The 26,864-nt window shown below is 35.0% G+C and overlaps 5 protein-coding genes across 5 annotated transcripts; 3 read left to right on the forward strand and 2 right to left on the reverse strand.

The window, feature by feature from the left end:
• The first annotated feature begins 703 nt into the window (after positions 1-703).
• On the forward strand, positions 704-3,376 carry LOC106334954 (protein CYPRO4-like). The gene is made up of 2 exons (XM_013773363.1): positions 704-2,481; positions 2,908-3,376. The coding sequence occupies exons 1-2, from the start codon at positions 847-849 to the stop codon at positions 3,187-3,189; spliced, it is 1,917 nt and encodes a 638-aa protein (XP_013628817.1). The 5' UTR covers positions 704-846; the 3' UTR covers positions 3,190-3,376.
• Positions 3,377-3,704: 328 nt separating this feature from the next.
• On the reverse strand, positions 3,705-6,173 carry LOC106334955. Its single transcript, XM_013773364.1, has 7 exons — positions 5,834-6,173; positions 5,663-5,751; positions 5,453-5,591; positions 4,814-4,912; positions 4,563-4,685; positions 4,198-4,457; positions 3,705-4,088 (listed from the first exon to the last, which is right to left on the reverse strand). Exons 1-7 carry the CDS (start codon positions 5,991-5,993, stop codon positions 3,972-3,974), a joined length of 987 nt encoding a protein of 328 aa, XP_013628818.1. The 5' UTR covers positions 5,994-6,173; the 3' UTR covers positions 3,705-3,971.
• Positions 6,174-7,944: 1,771 nt separating this feature from the next.
• LOC106333579 (non-specific lipid-transfer protein 11-like) lies at positions 7,945-8,818 on the reverse strand. The gene is made up of 2 exons (XM_013772010.1): positions 8,414-8,818; positions 7,945-8,207 (listed from the first exon to the last, which is right to left on the reverse strand). Exons 1-2 carry the CDS (start codon positions 8,761-8,763, stop codon positions 8,198-8,200), a joined length of 360 nt encoding a protein of 119 aa, XP_013627464.1. The 5' UTR covers positions 8,764-8,818; the 3' UTR covers positions 7,945-8,197.
• Positions 8,819-18,301: 9,483 nt separating this feature from the next.
• On the forward strand, positions 18,302-18,589 carry LOC106334320. The gene is made up of 2 exons (XM_013772623.1): positions 18,302-18,418; positions 18,537-18,589. Exons 1-2 carry the CDS (start codon positions 18,304-18,306, stop codon positions 18,587-18,589), a joined length of 168 nt encoding a protein of 55 aa, XP_013628077.1. The 5' UTR covers positions 18,302-18,303.
• Positions 18,590-19,710: 1,121 nt separating this feature from the next.
• Positions 19,711-24,797, forward strand: LOC106329301 (UDP-glucuronate:xylan alpha-glucuronosyltransferase 2-like). Its single transcript, XM_013767938.1, has 4 exons — positions 19,711-20,019; positions 20,130-20,784; positions 21,543-22,068; positions 24,229-24,797. Exons 1-4 carry the CDS (start codon positions 19,804-19,806, stop codon positions 24,647-24,649), a joined length of 1,818 nt encoding a protein of 605 aa, XP_013623392.1. The 5' UTR covers positions 19,711-19,803; the 3' UTR covers positions 24,650-24,797.
• The last annotated feature ends 2,067 nt before the right edge of the window (positions 24,798-26,864 follow it).

The raw sequence follows: 26,864 nt of genomic DNA on the forward strand, positions 1-26,864 counted from the left end.
TCTAATGTATTTACAAGTATTAATATCACCTGATTTCAAATTTTTTTTTATTTCTAATCTACAAATTAAAAATGAGGAGAACCATTTTTACTTCGAAATACACTAGTAGATCATATATGCATTACGAAAATCATTTTATGGAATAATATGGTATTTTGCTTGAAGTTTAATATTAATTAAGTTATTTTTTAAAAAAAAATACTTTAATATAATATTTTATTGATTAATATTGTTGTAATATGTTTATATATGTGTAGTTATTTACAAAAATTTTATGAATTCAAATTAGTTATGACAAATATGAAGACTATATTATAAAATAAAATAATTTTGAAGTTGAGTTTGAAGTTTTGATTTTGGAGAAGAACACTTTTAAACTTCAAAATAGATTTTTTTTTGGAAACTTCAGAATAGATTTTTTTTTTGGAAATACTCTTATATAGAAGTAGAAAATATAGGTGGGTTGGAGATTCTCTTATACGGGATGTAGTTTACAACAGTTATACAAGATTTATTTTAACAATATTTATTACAAAATGAGCGAAATCGTTATAAAAATATTTATAAGATCATTTATTAGTTACAGTCTTACAGAGTCTGACATAATGATCTATTTGAACAGGCTATCCCCGGTATTTAATGAAACAGCCGATTCTACTCAACTTTATATACTGGCTGTAGCCGGTTACTTCCAATCTGGGTGTGTAAAGGGAACCACACACACCTGCTTTAAAGAACCCTAATTTTCAAATTTCGAACTTGCGCTCTCTTCTCCACCTTCACTTGAATCCCATTGTCGTTATCCCAAGATCCTCTCCACCTCTCTCTCTTTTAGGATTCTTCGAGATGGGAGCAGCTCACAGTCACGAAGATCTAGAGATCTGTGAATCAGACGAAGAGGAATACGAAGAGTACGAAGAACGAAGAGAAGAAGAAGAAGAAGAGTTCGTCGACTCCAGGGACGATACGTTTGTCCCATCCTCCTCTCGTCTCCGTCCTAAACCTTCTTCATCATCGCTAGACGACGTCGAATCAAAGCTCAGAGCTTTGAAGCTCAAATACCCATCAACCCAACAACAAGCACCTCCTCCGTCTACCCAAACCTCAACTAAGCTTTTCCGCTACATCAACGGAAACACTCCCAAAGCCAAATGGGTCACAGCCGAGAAGCTCACCTCTTACTCCTTCGTCAAGACCTCCCAAGGAGACGACGACGACGACGACGACGATAGGAATCGAGACTCGGAGAAGGAATGGTGGGTTCTGAAAGTCGGGAGGAGCAAGATCCGCGAAAAGGTCTCCGACGAGATGCAATTGAAGGCGTATAAAGACCAACGCCGAGTCGATTTCGTCGCTAAAGGAGTCTGGGCGTTGAGATTCGGCACCGTCGAAGACTTCGCAGCCTTTGTAAGCAGCTACAACAACTGCTTGTTTGAGAACAATCACGGCGTTGAGTTGAACGAAGCGAGTAAAGCTAAGATCTTTGGGAAAGATTTCATCGCTTGGGCCAACCCCGAAGCTGCTGATGACTCCATGTGGGAAGACGCTGATGATCTACTGCTTAATAGTCCGCAGTCCGCTACTCCGGTGAGAGATACGCAAGATCTGACGGAAGCTTTTGAGGAAGCTACGAGTGAGGGGATACACAGCTTAGCTCTAGGTGCGTTGGATAATAGCTTCCTTGTGGGGGGCTCTGGTATTCAGGTGTTCAAGAACATGAGGCAAGGGATTCAAGGGAAAGGTGTTTGTGTTAACTTTGAGCCTGGTTACGGTGGGGCTCACTCTGCCCCGAGGAAGGCTCTTCTCATGAGAGCTGAGACTAATATGTTGTTAATGAGTCCCATGAGTCAGAACCGAGGGATACATCAGCTTGATATTGAAACCGGGAAGGTTATCTCTGAGTGGAAGTTTGAGAAAGATGGAGTTGATATCTCCATGAGTGACATTACCAACGATGGTAAAGGTGCTCAATTGGACCCGTCTGCGTCAACCTTTCTTGGTTTGGATAACAACAGGCTTTGCAGGTGGGATATGCGTGACCGGTATGGGATGGTTCAGGATCTCGCTACTGCGAATGCTCCGGTGTTGAGTTGGGCTCAGGGGCATCAGTTTTCTAGAGGGACTAACTTCCAGTGCTTTGCGACTACTGGTGATGGCTCGATTGTTGTTGGCTCTCTTGATGGGAAGATCAGGCTCTACTCTAGCAACACTATGAGGCAGGCGAAGACGGCTTTCCCTGGACTTGGTGCGCCTGTGACTCATGTGGACGCTACTTACGATGGGAAGTGGATTGTTGGTACGACTGATACGTATCTGATTGTTATCTGTACCCTTTTCACTGATAAGGCTGGCAAAACAAAGACTGGGTTTGAGGGTCGCATGGGGAATAAGATTGCTGCACCAAGGTTGCTGAAGCTGAGACCTCTAGACGCCCATTTAGCTGGATCTAACAATAAGTTCCGCAATGCTCAGTTTTCATGGGTAAGCAAAACTCTAGTTTATGTTTATATTCGTGCTCCCTAAGTGACATTATTGCTCTAGATAAACGCATCAATATTTGCCTCTTTTAACTTGAAAGAGTAGGTCTCTTTTTGCTGGAAAGCTTCTCTTTGCTGCCTTTGCCGTAGCTGAATTTGTGACTATATGCAGGTGTTTCTGTCTAAATTGACTGTTGAGGAAGTTTATTTCTTAGTTGAAGTATAGTTTCCCATAACAATAACATTTGCCTGTCTGTTACAAAAAAGAAGAAGAACATTTATTTGCCTGTAGAATAGAACTTGCCTTAGTCTTTCTTCAGTTTGTCCCATAGTTTTCATATTACAGGTTATAGTGTTCCTCAGTTGTCTGGTGTTTCGTTTTTAATCCATGTTAAGTTTATCTTTGGTTGGTAAATTTCGATATATATAGGTCACGGAGGATGGGAAACAAGAGCGTCATGTGGTGGCAACGGTTGGCAAATTCAGTGTGATATGGAACTTTCAACAAGTGAAGAATGGATCTCATGAATGCTACCATGAGCAGGAAGGGCTGAAGAAATGCTACTGCTACAAGATAGTCCTTCGGAATGAATCTATTGTGGACAGCCGCTTCATGAACGACAACTTTGCAGTCTCTGGCTCACCCGAAGCGCCTCTGGTCATTGCAACTCCCATGAAAGTCAGCTCTTTCAGCTTATCCAGCAAGCGATGAAGCAAGCAAGGGATTGACCATTTTTAGTTTATATAATTCGGATCCTAGTCTGTTTGTAACCATGTGAAATTCCAATGTTCTGGCTCTTAGTACGGTGTTAGATTTCGGGAAAAGACATCTAGGGATGTTGCTAAACTACTTTTGTGTGACTTTTAAGTTTTAAGTTTGTCATATTTCCTTCAAAGCAGATTCGATATCTTGCAAGGCCTTGATGGCGGCTAATGCAAATCTCTCAGCTTCAGTTTCTTTCTGAGCTGCAAATATTCTCCTCTCCATTGTACTTGCTCCAGCTTTTTCTTGCTCTGCTTCTTGAGAATTTCGAAGCTCTTCACGAGCATGTTCAGAGAATGATTTCGTTTCATCTGCTTCTTGAGTGGCTTGCTACAGCTGATTTGGTAGCTCCATCATGGCATACAAATGCATCAATTTTTTCAAGACAAGAAATAATCAGAAATAAATCCAGCCAAGTACAGTTTACATCACTATGAGGTAGCCAATGGACAATCAAACAAGGCTGGACAAAAAACATATTCCTGATCCCATATTAGACTTCGATCATGTGTTGTGGTAAAGCCCCCCATCCATGTATTTCAAAGACAAACAAACAAAACAAGAAACCAAAAAAGAAACATTCTATTCTCGTATACAACTGGCCAAAGATGTCAGCATCTTGGTCCGGTACTTAAAGTTTCAAGAATCAGAAATAATGGTGGTAACACAACTGAAATAACCAAAACTATCTCTCCCCTATTGTCCCATCAAACAGTCCTGTCCACATGTGTTTATGCTGAAGGAGTTACAACACCTGAAACCCATGGAACAATAGTAGGCGCTTTTGGGTGGTTTTTTCTGTATGACTCTGAATATCTGTCTTTAAAATTCTCTTTTGGCTGCTCTGCCTGCAATTCACATTGACATTGTTATATGAGACAATTTTTCATTATCCAACTCCAACTTAGACGAGCTGAAAATTATATAAATAGGTAAGTGAAGGAGGCAACTTCTTACGTATTTAAGCCAACATTCCTGGTGTTTATGCTGATAAATATCTGGAGAATAGCAACCAAACTCAGATGGGCAATAAACCCAAATGTTGCATCTCATTTCCCCAGGTTTCGCGTGCTTTGCCTGGTCTAAGCAAGCTTGGCAACAATCAGCTGCACTCTCTTTGTGGTGTGTAAGTCCCCATCTCACTGCAGCTCCACCATAATCTGTGTGAAGCTCTGCGTTACATACAGCAGGCACTGGTCTTCCTGCTAATATCTCCTCTGCAAATTGAAAATGAAAATGCATAACCTCGTGAGTTTTTAATTCACCAAAATGCATTTAGTTTCTTGGTTATGATCCCATCACAAATTTCTGAGAAATAGTACCAGGCTCTTCCTCTCCTTCAGGTTTATCATCGTGCACTTCATTGTTAACCTCAGCAGGTAACCAAAACCCAATCTCTTCCGACAGCACATCCCACTCCAACTCCAAAGCTCTTACAAGCATCCCTATATGATAGTTACAGGGCAAGAGAGTTTCCATCTAATTACATTAGACAACGATCCAGAATCCAGATGGTTTCATAAAGTGAATCTGTGGTCATGGTAACTTAAAACTGGCTCTTAATGAGTAATACCTGCTTCCTCCAGTATCACGGTGGAGTTTACTCCATTTTGTTCTTGAATTAGCTCTTTAGCTTCCTTCAACTTATCAATGCGCCACGTTTCTACAGCTTCTGTGGGCCAAATGAAGGTATTAAGGGGGCAGTCAATACATTGAATGAGGGGTGACATGAATGTTCCAAAGGAAAACCATTGCAGCCTATAACACTTAACAAGTCCACTGTGCATTATTAACACCACAAGGGAAAAAAGATGCTAATTGGTTTTCGATGCTTTATATGCTTGTTCTGTTTTGATAGCTTATCCCTTCCACACAGTCGCTTTCAATGAGTAAGGTGGAAGTGAATAAGCTTTTGAAACAGATCAAGCAAATAAAGTATTGATATCTTGAGCTATATTCCACTCCTACATGAATAGTATTGATATCTTTACTAAATGGAGCTCTTGACATAGACCACATCTTGCACATGTTAGGTAATAAGACAAAATCTACTCAACAGAGACACCATCACATTCCAACGAGGGAAGAAGAAGACAAACCGTTAACTGATAACTAATCAGAAAAGTTAAGTTTGTGGCAGTTTCAAAATAAATGTCACGACTTTATACTATACATTAACAAAAGACATAGAAGGGATATGTATAGCACAAACCTCTGAGCAGGGTTACATTAGACTTCTCCTCTACCCTTCTCAAAAGCTCCAAGATCTCATCAATTAGTTTGCCTTTTACATAAGGAGACAACTCAACACTTGATTCTGCAATGGCCACATCATGTTTCATCTTCTTCACCTATATGGTTTTATAGATCATGAGAACCAATGCATCTTTCCAAAAATAGGAGTTCACTAAAAGCCACTAACCAATCTAACAAGCTCAACAGGTTCTTTAGATCTTCGAATCCGAACCGATTCCTCCATTCTCCTAATCTCATCTGCTGTGTTCTTAACCCCTAGATAAAAAAAAAGACACAAGCTTTAGATACAAACTTATAGTCAAACAAGATAAAAGAGTGTTCCTTTTTTTCAACGCACCATTGTCGTGATTGGGAAAGATGTGGAGAGAAGAAGCGTAGAGAAAGCGAAGAACAAAGAGAGCGATGAGGATGTTGATAAGGCAAACGAGTAGAGTGATTCTTTTGTAGGAGAGAAGAACTCCGCCTCCTCCGTTGTATTCTCCTCCTCCCCTCGCCATCTCCCACCGCCCTCATACCTCCATACTCCTCCCGCCTTCTCTCTCTGTGTAATGGGTAATTCAAGATCTTGAGAAAGACGTTTGCTTTTGATCGGAGGAAGCTAGAAGATTCGATGTCCTTACGGTGGAAAAAGGCAATCGGTGTCTGTCGAGAGAGAGAGCTTATATTATACCGACAACCGCTATTAAATGCGGGGGCTCTGTAATTAATACAAAACTTGCTTAATTAAGTACATTGCGGGTTCGCTAATTAACCAGAATATGTTAGCAAAAGACAGATTTGCCCTCCTATTTGTTTTTAGTTTAAAAACTGGAGATGGGGATCATCTTACTGGTGGTGAAGGCAGTGCGCAGAGCCCGGGCTCGAGGACATGATCTTGAAACATTCGAATGGGGCCCCTTTTTTGTGGGCCCCTCAGATTTTTACAAGTTTTGTGAAAAGAGACGTATCCCCTAGACTATATCATTGACTATATTTACAAAGTGATTTTGCCAAATGTTATTTCTACAATCAATTTCACAAAACAAATATGACATGACTACTGAAATTAATGACATGTCTTATAGCTTAACATGACATGGATAATTGCATTTAATGTTAATTTATATTTTTGATAAACTTTTAAAAATATGGTAATAACTCATATATTACATTTAATGTCAATTTTTATTTTTGAATTTTTTTTTAGAATACGGGAATAACTCATAAATCATCATTAAAATAAATATATTCAAATATGGCATTATAAATTTCGAAATATAATTTAATTATATATTTTTATATTATACAATTTTATTACTAAAATTTTCAAAAATGAATACAATTTTTTTTTGAAAATTATAAAAATTTAATCGTAAAATCATTATTTTCTTATATATCTACAAATTTTATAAATATTGTAATTTTAATTTTTGGTAATTATGCAACTTTTACAAATTTATTTAATATATTTAATTAAAATAAATAGATAGAAAAATCTATCTAAGATTATAATTTCAAATATATACATGCATATTCTTAAATATAATTTTTATGTTTAATTAAATCAAATTTATATTAAAATATTGATACGAAAAATAAAATTTACAATATTAATAAAATTTTATTTTAAAATATAATTTCTATTTATATGTTAAATATATTTTAAATTTTTTTTACTGCATATGGTTTCCTAGTATGTTTGTAAAGGTTTAGTTGAAATATGGATAGTACTCTTCGCCTTCACGTGACAGCCTCAGTTTTCTTCCTCCTTGCTCACCTTATTTTCGTAACGGCATTTTTTTAAATAAGCTCATGGTAAAAAAAAAGCAACTATGTATTAAATTTTTAGTTTATTTGTCAAGTTGAACCGTATGACTGACTACTAAAATGCATATAATATTTTAATTATTATGATTTAGATATAAATATAAATATAAATATATATTTTTTAAACCGTAATATTTAAACTTTAGTTTTTGTTCGTAAATTTTTTACAAATGAGAAATTTTATTTCGAATAGGGCCCCGTAAATTTCAGGCCCGACTCTGGCAGTGTGATAGGAAGAATAGAAGCAGTCTTCCTTTTGTTCACATGAATATAAAATAGTAGATACTACCATACTATTTTTAATCAAAGATAATTAACTTGGTGAATTAATCCTAATTTTATAATTAAAACATTTAAAACTCAAAGATATGGTTGAATCTGATAAGCAAGCCAACAGACATTACTAGTTTGCTGAAAAAGTGAAAATATTAGTCACCAGCTCTTCTGGTTACTTAGCAGTTGGTGAATGTGGTGAGATGAATACTTGTGATAAGGCTAAGAACTTGGTTATATACTTATGACCCTGGAAAGCTAAGGAAAGGATTTGGGCTTCATTCAATACTAAGAAAAAAGAATTGCACTTCTTTCTGATATTTTCAAGAACAATATTTTGGATTACTAGAGCAACTCAATTTATAACTATGGTCATTTACTAAACTTCTTTTATTTCTCTCTATGCACTGTTTTCTTTTTAATAAGATTACTTTTAAAGCTCCCTTCTATGAGACTGAGTACTAGAAAAGACTGTGTAGATGTAGGAATTCCACAGTTTATTTTGACAAGAGCTATATGATTACATGTATAAAGTATCCAATTAGTTTTGTTATAATGCTTTTTGCTCTTTCAGGATATCCACTTTATATTATAGCGGCATGGCCTTTGGTACTCCTTCTTTTCAGTTTATGCTGTTCAAAAACAAATAAAGAAGGCCAATTAGAGGATTATCTATTGAACGAGGCTTATGTATTATATATAATACTTAACGTGCAACAGCATCCATCTATCATATTTAGAAAAAATAATTTCTTCACATTGTTTTTGTATGAACTAAAAGATTTCAGTTTTTTTTTTCTAATGTGATATATGGATGCTATTGCAATCTATTATATACCTGTTACAGTCCACGCTCTTAGAGAAAGGGACCCCCACACTAACGCCACATTTGGCAGGGAGTTGTTTGGCATTGTCATCGTTGAATCCGGAAATGGCATTAGCTACATTCTTCAAGCATTGACAAGCTGCTTGTTTATCTGGTTTCCCCGGCGCAGAGGCTTTTAGATTATTAAGCCCGGCGCAACACGGAGGAGGCGGGTTTCCTCCACCTTTTACATAGGACAAACATGGTGCTAAGTACATGGTTATCTGTGAACATTGTATGGCTTCTCCCTCATGGTACGCAATTACCATTAAAAGTGTAAAAACAAGCAGTAACATGGTCTGGTTTTTAGTAATGTTCCCCATTTTCCACTTATGGATGAAAAATTATGTTTGCTTTGCGTTTCTCTTATATGTTGTATAATTTGATCGATTATTTTTATAGGGAGAAGTTTGAAGAAATCTCTACATGTATTTTAAGTGATATAAGCTTTTTGTTAAGTCATGTGTTTAGAGTGCAGTGTGGAAGTTGAAAATACAAGATTTGCTTTACGGGAGGACTGTCTTCCGTTTATATTCTGCCAAAAATTCAAAATTACAAGCAAATTTTATAATTCCAAAAAGAACGAGGTATGTTACGTAAGATTGCTTTACATATGCAGCGAATGAAAAAAATCAAGATCAAAAAAAAAAAAAAAAAAAGAAGGAACACACATTTACATAGTTTCTTCAAATCTATGATAGTAGTTAAAAAAAATAATGTTGTTTGGAAACATGGATAGCAGTAAGTTAGGAAAAAAAATAATGGACTTATGCTATTAAAAAAATTGGAAGTCCATTACATTATATTAAAAAGTAATAGGGTTATGTTACTTGATATACATATTCAAATCAAAATAATAATTTAAAATTGATTTATATCAAAAATTCATTCAAAAATATACATATATCAAAATTCGATTTTTACTAACATATTTTCCAATAACTATTATAAAAATATTTTCAATATATATAAGAAAAATACAATACAAAACTCAATTTCAAACACCAACTTAAATTATGGTTTTTATATTTCACATTGAAATTTAAAAATATAATATATGTGATTATTTATATGATTGTACGTATAAAATATTATTAATTATAAGATTACTTATTTGATGGTACGTATAAAATACGATCAATTATATGATAACACATATTTTTGTAACCTATGATAAAACATATATGATATATAATAGTGATTAGGGGTGGACGTTCGAGTTCGTTTTCGGGTCTGTTTTGGATTTCGTGATCGGTTCAGATCTTTGAAGATTCGGTTCGGATTTGGATAACCAATTTAAATTAATTTTAAAAATTTTAAATTTATTATATGCTTTAATTTTAAAAAAAAATCTATAAACAATAGAATATATTGCATATAAATTTGAATAACATATGTCAGAGTACTTAACTTAACATATAAATTGGTTTGGCTTAAATATTTGGATAGAGAATTAATAATTATTTAAGTATTTTTGGAGTTTTGAGTATATTTTAACTATTTTAGATATTTACGTTTGATTATTTGTATATATTTTCAAGTATTTACACGAAGTTAAAAGTATTATATATATTCTGGATGTTTTTATATATATTAAAACTAAAAAATAATTAATATATAAGTATATAAATTTATTTTGGATACCCAAAATACTTCGGTTCGAATATGGATTAGGTTTTAGTTCTTCAAATACCAAAATTTTGACTAATTCAGATATTTAATCAATTTCGGTTCGGATTTGGTACTACTTATTCGGATTGGGATCAGTTCGGTTCTTCGAATTCGAGTTTTCTGCTCAACCTTAAATAGTAACATAAAAAATAAATAGCATCATATTTTTAAAAAATTACATCCGCTCAAAATCTAGTTGTTATTATTAATATATTATAAACTATAGAGATGAGAGACACAATGTGTATTTTTATTTAATAAAACAGATTTTCTTGATATTTTACAATTCAATGCAAATTTTGAAATTAAAATATTAACTTTTAAATACTTGTTTAATGTGTATTTTTATTTAATAAAACAGATTTTCTTGATATTTTACAATTCAATGCAAATTTTGAAATTAAAATATTAACTTTTAAATACTTGTTTAATGTGTATTTTTATTTAATAAAACAGATTTTCTTGATATTTTACAATTCAATGCAAATTTTGAAATTAAAATATTAACTTTTAAATACTTGTTTAATGAAAATTTCGAAATTGAATATCTATCTATTTTTATATTTTTATATGATATATATTTTAATGTAAAAGATATTTAAATAGATATATTTTAATTTAATTATATATATTAAATGAATTCTTATGCATACGGTTTTATGATCATTTATATTTTGTTATAGAAAAGGTTTAAAACCACTAGATCTTTTCACCGCGCGTATTTAAAATTTATTAAATTATCTTTTTATTATTATATAATTTGTTTGCTTGAGCTTGTATTTTTGTTTTATATAAATACTAATTAGTTGTACTTTTAATAATTTGAACTAAACAATTCTTTTATTTTTTATTTGCTTCTTCTAACAAATTTAAAAGATAAAGTTTTACATTATATACCACATCTATTTTGATATTATAAAATAGGTATAATAAAACCAAATTGATTTTGATAATTAACACATTAAAGAGGAGTAATATAGTTTTTTGTTATTTGTTTTTTCTGTTGTTGCCTCTCCTGACTTTATAAATTGGATGATATAATTTTTTTGTATTTTTTCTATTTCATTTGAAACTTCATATAACTTCATATAAATTGTTTTTTTTAATATTGTATATGGTTAATTCAGGTAAGTATTTAATTATATATTTTGGGATTCGTGTTTATGACCAACTTGGTATCTTAAAATCTTATAGATATTCTAATTTTTCAATATCTGTAAGCAACTATAACATCTTTCATTGACTCAAGCACACAAAGAAATATTTTTACTATACCATTGTTCACATTTTTAAAATCATAAAACTATGATCATTTGATAGTTTTTGGTTTACCTCTTCACTGATCACATTGTTATTAAATATTATTAATGTTTACTCTGCGTTGAGCATTTTGTATAAGTTTAGATGTTTAGTGATTAGTATTCCTAACTATCATATTTTTTGGAAAATTTCATTTAGTTATAATTATTTGTTACGAAATGAATAATAAACTTGAAACTCTAACTTGTAATTTTGTTCTCATAATATTTTCATTAGTGAGGTTTTAGCAAATTTAACTTGTTTTTCGAAAAGATATATTTGAATTTTACATAAAACTAAGAGAAACTTTGTAGGATAACCCTTTTAATTTTATTTTCACAAAATAGCTTCTAAAAAAGAAAGTGACTAAAAGAAGTTTTATTGAAGAGAAAATACACCTTTATAACCTTAAAGTTATCTAACCCCCGGACTTTGGTTTTAGAGTTAAGGGGTAGGGTAAACAAAATTTAAAAATAGAAAAAAAAATAAAAAATAGTTTCAAAAAGTATTTTCGAATTTCAAAAGGAAAATTAGGAAAAAATTAATATTTTTTTTGAAAAAAGATTCAATATTTTTTTATAAAAATTTCGAATTTAAAAACATATAATCGAAAATTATAAGTAAATATATGTATTATTATTATTATTATTATTATTATTATTATATATATCAAGGAGTAGAAGTGTCTTATTTCTCTCGTTGAAAACTCTTTTGTAAGAAAAACTTACAAACATATATTTGGGAGAATCGCCCTAAAACTAATCAATTTATTTTTTTGTTACACTAATAGAAAAAGGGTTAAACAAATCAACTTTGCAAGCCTAAGTTCACATTGTTGTTAAGCCGAACATAACAACGAAGGTGCATAAACAATTATTTCTAAATTTATTAATAGAGGAATGCATACTCGCAAATGGTTAAACATGTATATTTCTTCTATTTTTAATAGGTAGTATTATTAATGAATAACATAAGTTTTCAAATTTCAATATCCTAATAATTTTATTCAGTTCAAAATTTTATTTTTCTATTAGATATGAGTTTGAGTTAAGATTTTTGGTAGTGCAGGTTGCACTATTGATAGGAAGCTAATGATTTTGAAGATGATGTGAACCAGAAAGAAGAACATGTGTTAGTAAGGAACTAATGCTTGTATGATTTGTGTGGATGCTAAACTTCAAGATTAATATCGCTGGAGTGTGATCCAAGTATATTGTCCTGTTTTTTTTTTCATTCAATCCTCGATAACCAAAGAAAAGACATATAAGTAATGGAAAAACGATAAATCATAATAGTATTCCATATATTAAAGCCAACTTGTAGACTGTAGAGTACGAAAACACAACACACATGCTTGTGAAGGGAACACCTCAACTTCACAAATCATCATTCATTACTTCAAAAACAGAGAGCTCAAAAATAGTTTACATAAAGTTCTGCTAGATCCCCTCGTGTTCTTTTGTTACTGCTGCTCCAGTCCCACTTCAAGGTAGATCTAAGCGACACACACTACTTGCCAAGCTTCTCAAATGCATGTGATAGAACAATGATGTATATTTGATGAATAACTTCTCAAACTCCCTCTCTTAGCCTCTACAAACCAGAGTACTAAGCCAATTACAATCTTGCTCTCAATAGAGAAGCAAGGCCAAGACTCACCAACTAACTCTTAATAACAATCCTCCCTCTTATTTATACTCCTCTCTTGAAAGTAACTGCCTTCTCTTCTTCTGATTGTGCAGGTACCAGCTCCTTCCCACGTGCCTTGTATCATATCAGTATGATATATCACTGGTCCACTCTCTTCTCCTAGAGACTTAAATGTCCTCTCTCTGCACCCCTAATCTTCCAAGTATACACTAATTTCCGGCTTGTACGTGTTCACTCCAACAGTCTAGTGCACGGCTACAGAGAATTTCTTGGGATCAAAGCAAGACATAACCCTTCTCACCAGCTGATTCAGCTGGATAGTTTTGAACTCATAACCCACAGCCTCAACGATAGCGTAGTTAAATCCATTTTCAGTGGTTAAAGATGAAGAAAAATGGAAATCTCGAGCTTGGCAAAATCTTTCCCGGGACAAAGACCGCTTCCTAAACAAAAAGAAAGGAATGTACCTGGTTTTGGCATGTATCCCTGCAGAATGAACCTGACCATGTTTAGTTACTCTTTTGCAACATCAACTACAAATCACAAAGACAGTTTAATTTTTGAATGCGCCACAAATCTGTTATATCTACATACCTCCTATCCTGAAGGTCGACATTTCTTTGGATTGATGTAAATCTCAGGATTCAGGTGAACGTACCTGAACAAAGTGAGATATTGCCTTAAAAAAACATGAAAATGAATAAACAAAAGAGTTTGAAGATGATTCAGACTATGAGCATAGACGGACCATTAGTTGGCCATCAAGTTTTGCTTCCTGGACCATAGAGAGAATGTCTAAAGTATTACTCTAAAGTGTCTCATCAATAACCCCATAAAAAGGCTCTTTTTATTCAGTAAGAGACTGTGAAACAAAGCATACCGGTTTAAAAACGCCATAAACTTGTTTTGCAATGAGGCGCCTGAAAAAGGTAGTCCATTTTATGTATCTGTTTAAGAGTCAAATTTTGGGTATGATGCTCTGTTTTCATCTTTACCTTCTGTAGAATCTGAGGGTGTTCTTGCAGGAAAATGGTAGCCCAAATATTGGTATTTCCCAAAGGATACATCAAAAAATCATTGATAATTTCATCTTCCACTAGAGTTCTTTCGGTAATTTCGTCATCAGCTAATCCATTATGTCTCCTTCAATGGATTACATAGAGTATCGCAGATCTGAGACTTTGGGAGCATCTTTAAGAGTTTGCTGAGAAAATTATCTTTTGGAGATTTGATCAAAAAAAAGGAAAAGGGTTAAAGGTTTGCGTTGTGATGTGGGCCGGCATGTGGTGGAATGCAACGGGAAACTTGCCTTGCTATGGGAAGACAGCGAAGAGAAGATTTGGTGTGCCGTGATCGCCTTGGATAAGGTTGGAGTCGAGATCCATGGAAGGGTCGAGTGGAGTAAGTTCTTTGGATATGTCCATCGTGATTCCTACTGGTCTTGTCTAGGACTTTCATTATAAATTATAGTTGAATAATATTGTTGATGGTGTGAAGACATATGATGTTATGATTTGTTACATACTGTTTAAGAATCATCAGGCCATAAAATGTCTCCACGGAGCAGTCGTGCTTGTGAGGACCACCGATTTGCATTGTAACTGTTAATCATCAATCTATTTGCTTACCAGATGGTGGATGACTGATTTGAATTTATGAATATACTTAATCTGGGTGAGTTAATCTGGGTGAGGTGAACAAGATGACAAGCTTTTCTTTACTTAGAGAGTCCCCTCGAGTTATGATACATAGGAATAGGATTGTCACTAGTCTTCTCAACTCAATGTACTAAATAAAAGTCTTTTAAAAACTCAAAATATTTTCTCAATCTATACAGTTTACTATTGCATTTCATTTTCTTGAAAATTCACACGTAAAATGATGCAAAGTGATAAATTTGGAGAAAGGTGTCATGGTTCAATTTGAACCCTCCAACCAACAATATTTAGCACAAAAGAGCTATGATATAGTTTCAAAAATAACAAAAGCCAAAAAAAGAAGCTATTCTTGCATGACTCAATATAAATCTACAATCTCCCTTCACCAGTTCACACTAAACATACACCATATATATACTCTTTGGTTAAATACGTCGATGCATCATCTCCAGTTCCACATCATTCCCACTCCACTCACAATCTGACACACTTATTATATTGCGAACCAAACACAAGTCACGTCTCTTGTTGCTTTCTTCCTCTTCACCCTCCTTTTCTTTTCAAGCAAGTTCTATTCTCTATCAATAGATTATAAATGGTATGTTGGTTTAAGGCTATGAAGCTGTAATCCATTTTCACAAGCTTAAACCACCCAAATCTAAACCGTGTTAGGTTGGACCACCTAATTTATATGATCATTTAGTCTAATTCTTGATTAATTTGGTTGACATACAATAAAAAGCTACCATCTCAATTTTCTTTCTTCTTTCTTTCTTTTTTGATCGCTAAATCCCATTGACATCTCAGCTTAAAAATGATGATATAATATCATTTCTTACACTAATTACATATTATACGAATATAATCACATATGGAATGTCCATGCATACTTGTCACTTGCTTTTGGTTTCAGGTATATTTAACTCTACGCTTTAGGCCTTTAGACTCTGAGATAACAAACTAAGTCCCAGAATTAGACAATGAGTGTCTAATATATAAAGAGATGTTCAACTCTAATTAGTACAAGACATTTTGGAAAGGAGCCCAAAAATATATCCATGCGGGCCAGCCAATTAGGCCCAAAGTGGATAATATCGTACTAATCGGATAATATAGAGTTGGACATGGGCTCACACAATTCCAACAATTGATATCAGAGCCAAATTGACGAGAAATCTGCAAAAAGACTAAATTACACTGTGTGGGCGATGCGTATGAAGATAGCCCTCAAGGTCAACAAGGTATGGGAAACCATAGACCCCGGAAGCAAACACGAGGAGAAGAACAATATGGCTAAAGGTTTTAAACCTATCGGTTTGAAGTGGGTGTTCAAAATCAAGAGGAACTCTAATGGGAGTATTAGTAAATACAAAGCACGCTTGGTAGCAAAAGGCTATGTTCAAAGACATGGAGTTGATTATGAGGAAGTGTTTGCACCGGTGGCTCGCATTGAAACCATTAGGTTGGTAATAGCTATTGGAGCATCGAAAGGCTGGGAAATACATCACTTAGATGTAAAAACAGCGTTTCTACACGGAGAATTGAAAGAAGAAGTCTATGTTGGTCAACATGAAGGATTCGAAGTAAAGGGAGAGGAAGATAAAGTATACAAACTACGAAAGGCTTTATACGGTTTGAGGCAGGCTCCACGAGCATGGAACGTCAAACTTAATAAGATTCTTAGGGATCTTGGCTTTACACGATGCGCAACGGAGGCCTCCCTTTACCGAAAAGAAGATACACATGGTTTGTTGTTAGTATGCGTCTATGTAGACGATTTGCTGGTGACCGGTACTTCACTTCAATGCATTGTCGAGTTCAAGAGAGAGATGGCTGCCAAGTTCGAGATGAGCGATCTAGCGATGTTGACGTACTATTTAAGAATCGAAGTACACCAGCTTGCGCAAGGCATTGTCTTGACGCAAGATAGGTACGCGGAAGGTACTTGAAGAAGCCAGTATGCATGCGTGCAATCTCGCTCATGTGTCAATGGACTTAAATGTCAAATTGTCTAAAGCTCCGCAAGAAGCAAGCATCAATGAGAGAGAGTATCGTAGAAGTATTGGATGCCTTCGTTACTTGCTGCATACGCGCCCTGATCTTTCGTTTAGTGTCGGAGTCCTCAGTAGATACATGCAAGAACCAAAGGAATCACATGGAGCGGCTCTCAAACAGGTACTAAGGTACTTACGAGTCTCGTGTTCACTTGGTCTCGTGTTCTCACGATCAACACAGCTCAAGATAGTAGGCTACAGCGACAGTTCTCATAATGTCGATACTGATGATGGAAGAAGCACAACCGGCCATGTCTTCTACCTCGATGAAAGTCCGATAACGTGGTGTTCACAGAAACAAGAGATTGTGGCTTTATCATCTTGCGAAGCAGAGTTTATGGCAGCGACAGAGGCGGCTAAACAAGCGATATGGTTGCAAGAGCTACTTAGTGAAATCATGGGAGCAGGTTGCGTGAAGGTGACAATACGTGTGGATAACAACTCTGCAATAGCTCTTACAAGAAATCATGTGTTTCATGGAAGAAGTAAGCACATTCATAGAAAATTTCATTTCATCCGAGAATGTATTGAAAACAAACAAGTTGAAGTGGAGCATGTACCCGGGAGCGAGCAAAGAGCCGACCCGCTAACTAAATCATTTGATAGGATCAAATTCAAGGAATTGAGAAGCCTTATTGGGGTTAGAGATGTGAGTGAAGATGAGTTCAAGCTTAAAGGGGAGAATGTTGAGATAAGCTTGGAGAAAGCTTGAGAGTCAAGCAACCTAGTCCTATTTGATTTATGATCTTAAGAGATAAGGATCATATTATATTTGTGTGTTACAATTAGGAATAGGAAATATAAAGTCTCTATATAAGGCTATGTCGAGTAATGGCATTAGTCACGAGTTGTGTGATTGAGAGTCTTAGTTTTTGAGTGATTTTTCTAAGGCATTAATAAAGAATGTTCTTTATAAATCTCATTCTTGAATTCTAGATTTGGTATCAGAGCCAAGTTGACGAGAAATCTGCAAGAAAACCAAAATACCCTTCGAGTAGGAATGAGATCCATCGAGTTAGGATTGGGAGGTGTGTGTGGCAGAGTTCAAGTCAAAAGATCCTGGAAGTCAATTGTGGGACACAAGATGAATGTGATCCTTAGTTTGAAGGGGGGAATGTGAGATAACAAATTAATTCTCACATTGGAGAATTAGACAATGAGTGTCTAATATATAAAGAGATGTTCAACTCTAATTAGTACGAGACCTTTTGGAAAGAAGCCCAAAAATAAATCTATGCTGACCAGCCAATTAGGCCTAAAGTGGACAATATCGTACTAATCGGATAATATAGAGTTGGACATGGGCTTACACAATTCCAATATAGACCAAGTCGATTCTGGATGGTGACGTCGTCCATTTTACATTCCAAATCAAATTATTAGTAAATTAAATTAATTTGTTTTTTTTTTCGATGGCATATGAACATAATTTCCTATAGATAGTTTCTTGATTATATTTCAAAATATTACACATAGTAAGGTAGGCCTATACCTATGTCTGGGAACGGTTACGTTTAATAAGTGAAATTGCATGAATTTGTTTGGAAGCCTGATCTTTTCATCATCGATATCGAGCCACTTTACGACTTGTCTTCTTATCTTCATCCTTCATTTTTCTCCTCAGCTTCCCTCTGATAGTAATAATAAAAATAACATTTCGGTATCGCCACAGACAAGAGACAGAAAATCGACACGTACCGACACGTGGCAACACGTGACTAGTCTGGACCACTTCTGTGGGGTCAGGATACCTCTATATAATTCATAATAATAATAAAAATAGTAGTGATCGTAATTCTAATCGTTTGATCAATTGAAAATAATCATGAGTCTAGAAAAAACTCTGATCGTCAAATCCGTGGAGGTATTGTATTATTTTCACCTTCTTCGCATGAATTTGTTTAGAAGCCTGATCTTTTTGAAAGACATTTGTGTGTGTTGTGCTATATATACATTTAAATTTAATAATTCAACTTCTAAAATTAAAAAATAAAAAAAAATTTAAAAAACTTCAAAAGACTTCTGCCATTAGACCATGACAAATTTAATTACATTACAAAAGGTTCTAAACTTTACAAATTAAAAAATTTATAATTAAACTAATCATCTCTTATATTGTTACATTAAGCATTTCCTCAAATTTTTCACCCACGGAATTCTTACATCGAATTATTATGATATTTTGTACTAATAATTCTCAAAATTGTAGTTGGTAGACAGTTTACCGACAAAAAATAATTGAAACTGTTTTTTTTTGTCGTTGTACACATATGTCACCATTGTTTTCTTTTTAAGATCATCAAGTTGTGGAAATTTAGATCTCATAAAAAGATTGTTGGATTGTCTCTATCAGACAGTTTACCCGCTCTCGAACGTAGTATCGTAACAGAACTCATTCAACATTTTTCTCATATTTACAAGAATTTTGTGAATGAATATAGACAAAGTGAAAAAAAAAAAAAAAAGAATTTTGTGAATGAATGACGAGTGTTGAGTATTTACTAACTATAAATAATTTTCACCTAAGCTTAAGGCTTGACTCACAAGTCATGATTAACAACCCATTTCCCATTGCACATGAGACGATACAGAAGAGGGTTGTTTTTCATTATAATATATACTTGGTCCCATATGTGCAACTGAGAACAAATACGTAACGTAAGGCGTACATTTTTGCACAGTCATTTCATTATTCGTAGCCCAACCACCCATAATCGTTGGCGACATCTTTGTTTATATTCCAATAAATCCATCAGGCTTGTTTTTTTTTTTTGAACTTGCCATCAGGCTTGTTTTTGAGTAAAGAAAATCCTTAATTTGACACGTCCAATGAAACTCTTCTAGATGTTTTTGGTATATTATAGTATCTTACTTTAAAACTCAACCTCTGGTCCTCTACATATGTAGTTTACTAATCATGTTTATTTCTATTATTTTTATCTCCCCTAACTACTTTTTAACACTACTTCATTAACTACCTTACGCGGACCGTATATATATATAGAAAATTACCATCTGATTAGTATAAAAGATGAAAGAGAAGTGTTTTTTATTGAGAAACGGGAGGACGATGATGATGGTAATGAAGATAGCTCCATCCAAATCCGCATTGATACGCTTCAACTTAATCTTGTTTTCTCTCTCTTTTCTTCTCTACACTGCATTTTCTCTTCACCCTTCTTCGTCAGTTTACTTCCGCAGCGCAGCTTCCTTTGTTGGATGCTCCTTTCGTCATTGCACTCCCAAGGTAAGGTGAAGTGTGTTTGTTTTATTTTGATGAACGGGTAAACTCTATACCTAACTCGGTCTAATCGGTATTTTTACTATTGCTATTTGATCAAATCTTTGGAGTTATAGGTAACGAGAGGAGTGAAGATGCAAGAACTCACTGTAGAGAACCAAATAAACAAGATAGGTTCACAAATCGCTAGTAACCAGACCAAGCTTGAGGCACCAAGCTTCATGGAGGAGATTCTAACAAGAGGGTTAGGGAAAACAAAGATAGGGATGGTAAACATGGAAGAAGCCGATCTTACCCAATGGAAACGTTATGGAGAAACTAATCACATACATTTTGACCGTGTGTCTAAGCTTTTCACATGGCATGACTTGTTTCCTGAATGGATAGACGAAGAGGAAGATCACGAGGTTCCCACATGTCCTGAGATACCAATGCCTGATTTGGAAAGATTAGAGAAGTTTGATTTGATAGTAGTGAAGCTGCCTTGTAAGTACCCTGAAGAAGGGTGGAGAAGAGAGGTTTTAAGGTTGCAAGTCAACCTTGTCGCGGCTAACTTGGTGGCCAAGAAAGGGAAGACGGATTGGACATGGAAGAGCAAAGTGTTGTTTTGGAGCAAATGTCAACCGATGATTGAGATTTTCCGGTGTGATGATATGGAGAAGAGGGAGGGAAATTGGTGGTTGTATCGGCCAGAGGTGGTTAGGTTACAGCAGAAGGTTAGTTTGCCCATCGGATCTTGCAATCTTGCTCTTCCTTTGTGGGCACCACAAGGTAATATTACTTGCATAACAATCACATTTTTTTTTGTTCAATAATTCTAATTTAAGTAAAGGAACTAAAGTATACAAACCACACAAAACAAAACGTAATTCCCATAATAAAATTCACTTAAGATGAAACCAATCTTTTTTAGTATTATTAGCAAATTGCTTTAACTTTTGTGTTTTAATTTGATTAGAAGTTGAAGTAGCCAAACAGATGATTATTCGAACTGAAACTGAGATAGAAAGGTCTCAAATGAGACATTGCAACTTAAAAAACTTGATTACGTGAAATTGATGTGAAAGGTACGTACTAACTATGTCGTGGCAAATAAAACAAATCGACATGTTTGGATACTTTGCTTAGTTGATTTTTGTGTGTTAATTAGGTATGTTAGTGCCTTAGTGGTTGTGATTTAGGTGTGTCTTTTTGCTAACTACCATATATTGATTGTTTTTCAAGCTACCTTGCTTCCTAAAAGAGATTCTAAAATGGCATGATTAATATGTTTTAAGTTTATGTCATGTGTGCAGTTTAGTCAAAATTCAATAATATGTTATAACTGTATAAAAGAGAACAAAAATTTACTCTTTTTTTTTTTTGAGCACAGAGAACAAAAATTTGCTATACATCTGATAAAATAGCTTCTTTTTATTAATTCAGTATTATATCAATTAGATTAATATAAGCTTTTTAATCTATAAAGTTAATCTTATTAAACAAAGCGTATAATGTAATTTTCTTGGATTACAAATACAAAAAATCAGGTATAGACAAAGTGTATGACCTAACAAAGATAAAAGCAGAGACAAGACGACCAAAACGTGAGGCCTACGCAACCGTCCTCCACTCTTCCGAATCTTACGTCTGTGGCGCCATAACTCTGGCTCAAAGCCTCCTTAAGACAAACACAAAACGCGATCTTATCCTTCTCCACGACGACTCCATCTCCATTACCAAACTCCGAGCTCTCGCAGCCGCAGGATGGAAGCTCCGTCGAATCCTACGAATCAGAAACCCACTTGCCGAAAAAGATTCATACAATGAGTATAATTACAGCAAGTTTCGACTGTGGCAGTTGACGGATTACGACAAAGTGGTCTTCATTGATGCTGACATCATCGTCCTGCTTAACCTTGACCTTCTCTTCCATTTCCCTCAGATGTCGGCCACCGGGAATGATGTCTGGATATTTAACTCCGGTGTAATGGTCATTGAGCCTTCTAATTGTACGTTTAGTACGATCATGAGTCAACGAAACGACATCGTTTCATACAACGGCGGAGATCAAGGGTACGCACTTTGCATATTTTAACAATACATGGGTAGTTTAATGTTTTTATGTCAGTCATTTAGTATAGTTCATTAATAATATAGTGCTTAACAGCACTATAAAAACGAAAGAAAGGGGAGAGTTCGCCCTAGAGAGAGAACATAACCACGCCGCCGCCGCTCTTACATCTCGACGCCGGTGAGGCCCATGGTCACCGGCGTCGGGCCCTCAATTCCGTCTGTGTTATAACGTATTCTCTCTTCTTCTTCGTCGTCTTTAACATCTGTACTCGTACTGTCATCGTCTCCCACGCCGCTGCTCCCTTAGATCCGCTCGTCATCACCTTTTCCCCTCCAATCCGAGACACTACTGCCTTCCATGTTCCCCTCCTCGCTACCACTCATCCTCTCCGAGCGAGCAGCCCCTCTCTAGTCATGCCTAGTTTCAGCGCGTTCATCGTCCTCGCAGCACTTCCGTTCATGCTCGTCTCCGCTGGATCTTCAGATGGCTCGAACGGCTTGGTCTCAAGCACCGCCATGAAGACCACCGGTGGCCCTGGCGTCAGCTCCTCTGAAGGCCACTGCTGCTCCTCCGTACTTCGTAACCTCCACAACGATGGTTCCTCTGTTTGGAACATCAGATCTGAGAGTTGGATCTCTCGGTTAAAAGATCCTCGCTGGGTTCAGCTCCACCCATCCACGTCGATATCACTCCCGCTTCCCTTCATCTCCGCCAACGAAAAATCCACTGCTGTCTTGTTCTCACACCGACAAGGCGGAGCCGTCACCACCACACCGTTGAGTTCTCTGTTTATGTGCTTCCTCACTCTTATCTTCAAGCCGCTCACGCCTTCTTCGAAACAAGTCACTCTCAGACGAGAGGTCGCCCCACCACCACGACGTTTTGTGCCTCCAACGCCGAGATGCGAGCTCACCGGTGATTTTGACACAGCCCTCCAACGCCGAGACGCGAGCTTCACTCCACTTTTCTGGGCCTGGACTTTAAACAACAAGTGTTCTAGCCCATTTAATGACCCAAAAGGACTCTCGAGTGATCTCCCACCACAATCTTATCCGACGTCATTTTCACGGTTCGTTTCAAAGTCAAATATACCTATGGAATTGGAGATGACAACGGTATCAACCGTCTCACCAAACAATATGCTTTCCGGCACAGTTGAGATTCACCTAGTCTCCCGGATTATAGCTGATCTTGTTTGTCTAATGGACTGCATATTCACATCTAGCTTCTCAATGAGCTCATCAGTGTTGGTATTCACCAACGACTTTCAAACCCGATCTTTAGGGTCCCCTCTCATCGGTTCATGTACCGATTTTAGTATGTTCTTGGGAGCATCAGTTTTAGGGTTTCAAGTGAAGTTTGTCTACGGGTATCTTCGCCCCTTAAACACATTTATCCTTTATTGCTGTACCTTTCGTTTTCATCTAGCCGTTGAATTCACTTCCGGTTGTAACCGTCTAAACTCGTTGGGCATTTAGTTTAATATAAAAGCTTGTTGACCAAAAAAAAGTGCTTAACAGCATCAATGAGAGCATCAACCAAACTGGTCCGGTTAACTTTTATCAATTCAATGGTATGGTTAAGTGTAAACCGCTTGTAGACCCTATAAGATATAAACACTACTAATTAATCAGGCATAGGCACAACAAGCATGAGCATTCAATTTTCGTTTTGATTTTGATTTCGATTTAGTTTTTGGTTTTGGGGATTTTGGAACAATTCGAGTATTTTTTAAAAATTGGTTCGGTTTGGTCGGCTAATATCCGAAAAAGTCCAGGTCCAATTTAGTGCTAATTGGGTTCTGATTTTTCAAGTAATTTGGGATAATTCGGATAAAAGTCACATAATAGAGTTTTAGGTTAAATTTTGGGTAATTTGGGTTGTTAGATCAAAATTGGGTAGTCCGATAATCTTAAGTATTTCAAATAAAAAAAAACTGTTCTTGTAATTCATATTTTTTGGGTAAGTTAGCCGTGTTCGGTTCATGTTTTTCAAATCTAAAGATAGGAATCATTTGTATATGAACATCGGTTTGGTTTTGGTTTTAATTTCTGTTCTATTCTGTATTGGTTTTCAGTTCTTGTTAAGTTTACAGGCCTACTACTAACAATACATTAAACCATAACAACAGTAATGCTAATGTACATATGTATTTTCAGGTATCTAAACGAGATATTCGTGTGGTGGCACCGATTACCTCGCCGAGTAAACTTTCTAAAGAACTTCTGGTCGAACACAACCAACGAAAGAAACATCAAGAACAGCCTCTTCACTGCTGAGCCGCCTCAGCTCTATGCAGTCCACTACTTGGGATGGAAACCATGGCTTTGTTATAGAGACTACGACTGCAACTTCGACGTGGAGCAGCATGTGTACGCTAGCGACACGGCTCACGATAGATGGTGGAAAGTGCACGACGCCATGGACGAAGATTTGCAAAGGTTTTGTAGGCTGACCAAGAAGAGGAGGACAGAACTTAACTGGGAGAGGAGGAGATCGAGGCGTAGAGGTTCAACTGACTTCCATTGGAGGATCAATGTTACTGATCCAAGACGACGCCGTTCTTATTTGATAGGGTAAATTTTTGTTGTCTGTGTATATAGATGTAATTGAGACTGTGAGACTGAGACCCCATTCTTATCTCTTCCTTTATTTTTGCGTGTGGGTGATCTTCTCATGCCATCTCGATTACAATTATTCTGAAATAAGCTTTTATCTTTGTTTCTCAGCTCGTGTGGTTGTACTATTTTTATGGTTTATGTGTATTTAGGGGATGAATGGTTTTTCTGCTACCACCCGCACACGCAACTTTTGCGGTTGGTAGCGGGCGTTTTGCAACAATCATTCTAATAAGTTCTTTAAACCGCTCTAAACCTTAGAAATTTAAAAGCTGGTTCCAGCTAGCATTTGCGGTTGCGAAAGAATATTTTTTTTTCTTTTAAAACAAGATAACAAAAATAAAAATAATCAATAAAAATTTTAAATTGGAATTATAAAAATACTAAAATATATCTATTATATTTTAATTAATATTATAAAAATTTTAAAATACAAATATTTTCTATAATTTTTAAAAATTTAAAACTATAACTTTCTAAATATAATTTTTATATTTATTATAGTATTATGATTTTTGATATTTTTATAATTATATAAAATATAAATATTGTTAATTTATTATTTAATCGCTAATACAATTGGTAGTTAACCAGTCATAAGTATCCCGCAAACGCACCAATTTCTAATCGTAGAACCAGTCGTACAGATCTCTTAAAACCCTAAGAAACCGCAATCACCCGCATCCGCAAACTCCCGCAACCGTAACCGCTGCGTTTGAACCGGTCAGACCCTTAGTTGTTTACTTCAAAACGATTTTGCAAATATGACATATATATAACGCTGCCGGACTGATATATAAAAGAAAACTCATTTGTCGATAGAGCATACCATGAAAATATCTAAAAAAATAATAATAATAGTATTATAATTTCAGATTTTTGTTTTGATTTTTCTTTAATAGATGAAATGTTAGTTAAGTGACATGTGTTATTTATAGTTGATCATGGATTTTAAAAGGTTGAGTTTTAAAAACTTTTCATTTTTCTCTTCCTTCTTTTAATTGTTTTTGATTTATTTTTAATTGTAAGAACTCCATAAAAATCTATTTTTAATTGTAATTCATTAATTAAAAAGGGAAAAATTGGAGAGAGATGAAGAAAAAAAAATTAAAAACAGGATTTGTAAGAACCTATTGAGATATTTTAGAGTACATGTGTCACTTTCTTATTTATTTAAATATTTAAAAGAAAATATTTTTAGTTTAAATCAAAATTTGTATTATAATATTAATATTTACCTATTGAAAACTTCATTTTAAGAAACTACACGATAAAAGTGCTCTAAAGAAATGTCACAATTTTATGTTCAATTTCTAGTTTCCCTTTAAGCTATTTAATTCCACATAACTGTTTCAAACATAATTTATGTGGTTGTAATTACATGGAGAAAATATATCATGTTTTCGAGTATAGAATGTTTTAAAACATTCAGAATATCATTATTTTGGAGAATTTTGATGTTGGACTTTTGAAATATAATAAAAATTATATTAATCAAAAGGACTAATCACAAAGGTTGGAACATGATCATGATCATCTATTTCAGTATGGAATGATCATTGGATCTCATCCACTCGCCCGAGACCAGCTAACAAAAACTTTCATAATAATTACCCGGAACTCATAGTGGATTCTCTCATTAATCAGGAATCCCGAACATGGAATTTACAGGCCATTAAGACATTGGTGGAATCCCAATATGCAAAAATGATCGAAAGTATTCCTTTGAGTAGGAATCAGAAGGAAGATAGGAATGGATGACATTTCACTAATAACAGGAAATACACGGTACAATCAGGGTATCAGATAGAAAGGATATATCATGATAAGGAAAAACTACCAGAATTTTATGGACCAAATGTGGATATACCAAAGTTAAAGCATTTCTTATGGCAGCTGGTGACATGTTGTATAGCGGTAACAAAAAATCTAAATGCAAGAGGAATACAAGAAGATACATGTTGTGCAAGGTGTGGAGATTCGGAGAAATCAATAAATCATGTGTTTTTTGAATGTCTCCCGGCACGTCAGGTGTGGGCACTACCTAAGATTCCATCCAATCCAAATATCTTTCCTATGGGTTCTCTTTTTGCTAACATAGACCATCTATTTTGGAGAGTTAACCCAAAAATGGAAGACCATCAGTTTGCATGGATATTATGGTACATCTGGAAGGG

This window comes from Brassica oleracea, chromosome C3, assembly GCF_000695525.1.
Source record: "Brassica oleracea var. oleracea cultivar TO1000 chromosome C3, BOL, whole genome shotgun sequence".
NCBI classification, from domain to species: domain Eukaryota; kingdom Viridiplantae; phylum Streptophyta; class Magnoliopsida; order Brassicales; family Brassicaceae; genus Brassica; species Brassica oleracea.

Coding starts and splice junctions, on each gene's coding strand:
- LOC106334320 (XM_013772623.1), top strand. CDS start 18,304: ATGAATTTGTTTGGAAGCCTGATCTTTTCATCATCGATATCGAGCCAC. Junction 18,419..18,536: donor TCCCTCTGATAGTAATAATA/AAAATAACATTT, acceptor TCTATATAATTC/ATAATAATAATAAAAATAGT.
- LOC106333579 (XM_013772010.1), bottom strand. CDS start 8,763: ATGGGGAACATTACTAAAAACCAGACCATGTTACTGCTTGTTTTTACA.
- LOC106329301 (XM_013767938.1), top strand. CDS start 19,804: ATGAAAGAGAAGTGTTTTTTATTGAGAAACGGGAGGACGATGATGATG. Junction 20,785..21,542: donor TCCTTTGTGGGCACCACAAG/GTAATATTACTT, acceptor ACAAAAAATCAG/GTATAGACAAAGTGTATGAC. Junction 22,069..24,228: donor TACAACGGCGGAGATCAAGG/GTACGCACTTTG, acceptor ATGTATTTTCAG/GTATCTAAACGAGATATTCG.
- LOC106334954 (XM_013773363.1), top strand. CDS start 847: ATGGGAGCAGCTCACAGTCACGAAGATCTAGAGATCTGTGAATCAGAC. Junction 2,482..2,907: donor GCAATGCTCAGTTTTCATGG/GTAAGCAAAACT, acceptor CGATATATATAG/GTCACGGAGGATGGGAAACA.
- LOC106334955 (XM_013773364.1), bottom strand. CDS start 5,993: ATGGCGAGGGGAGGAGGAGAATACAACGGAGGAGGCGGAGTTCTTCTC. Junction 4,458..4,562: donor TGAAGGAGAGGAAGAGCCTG/GTACTATTTCTC, acceptor TTCAATTTGCAG/AGGAGATATTAGCAGGAAGA. Junction 4,089..4,197: donor AGGAATGTTGGCTTAAATAC/GTAAGAAGTTGC, acceptor TGTGAATTGCAG/GCAGAGCAGCCAAAAGAGAA.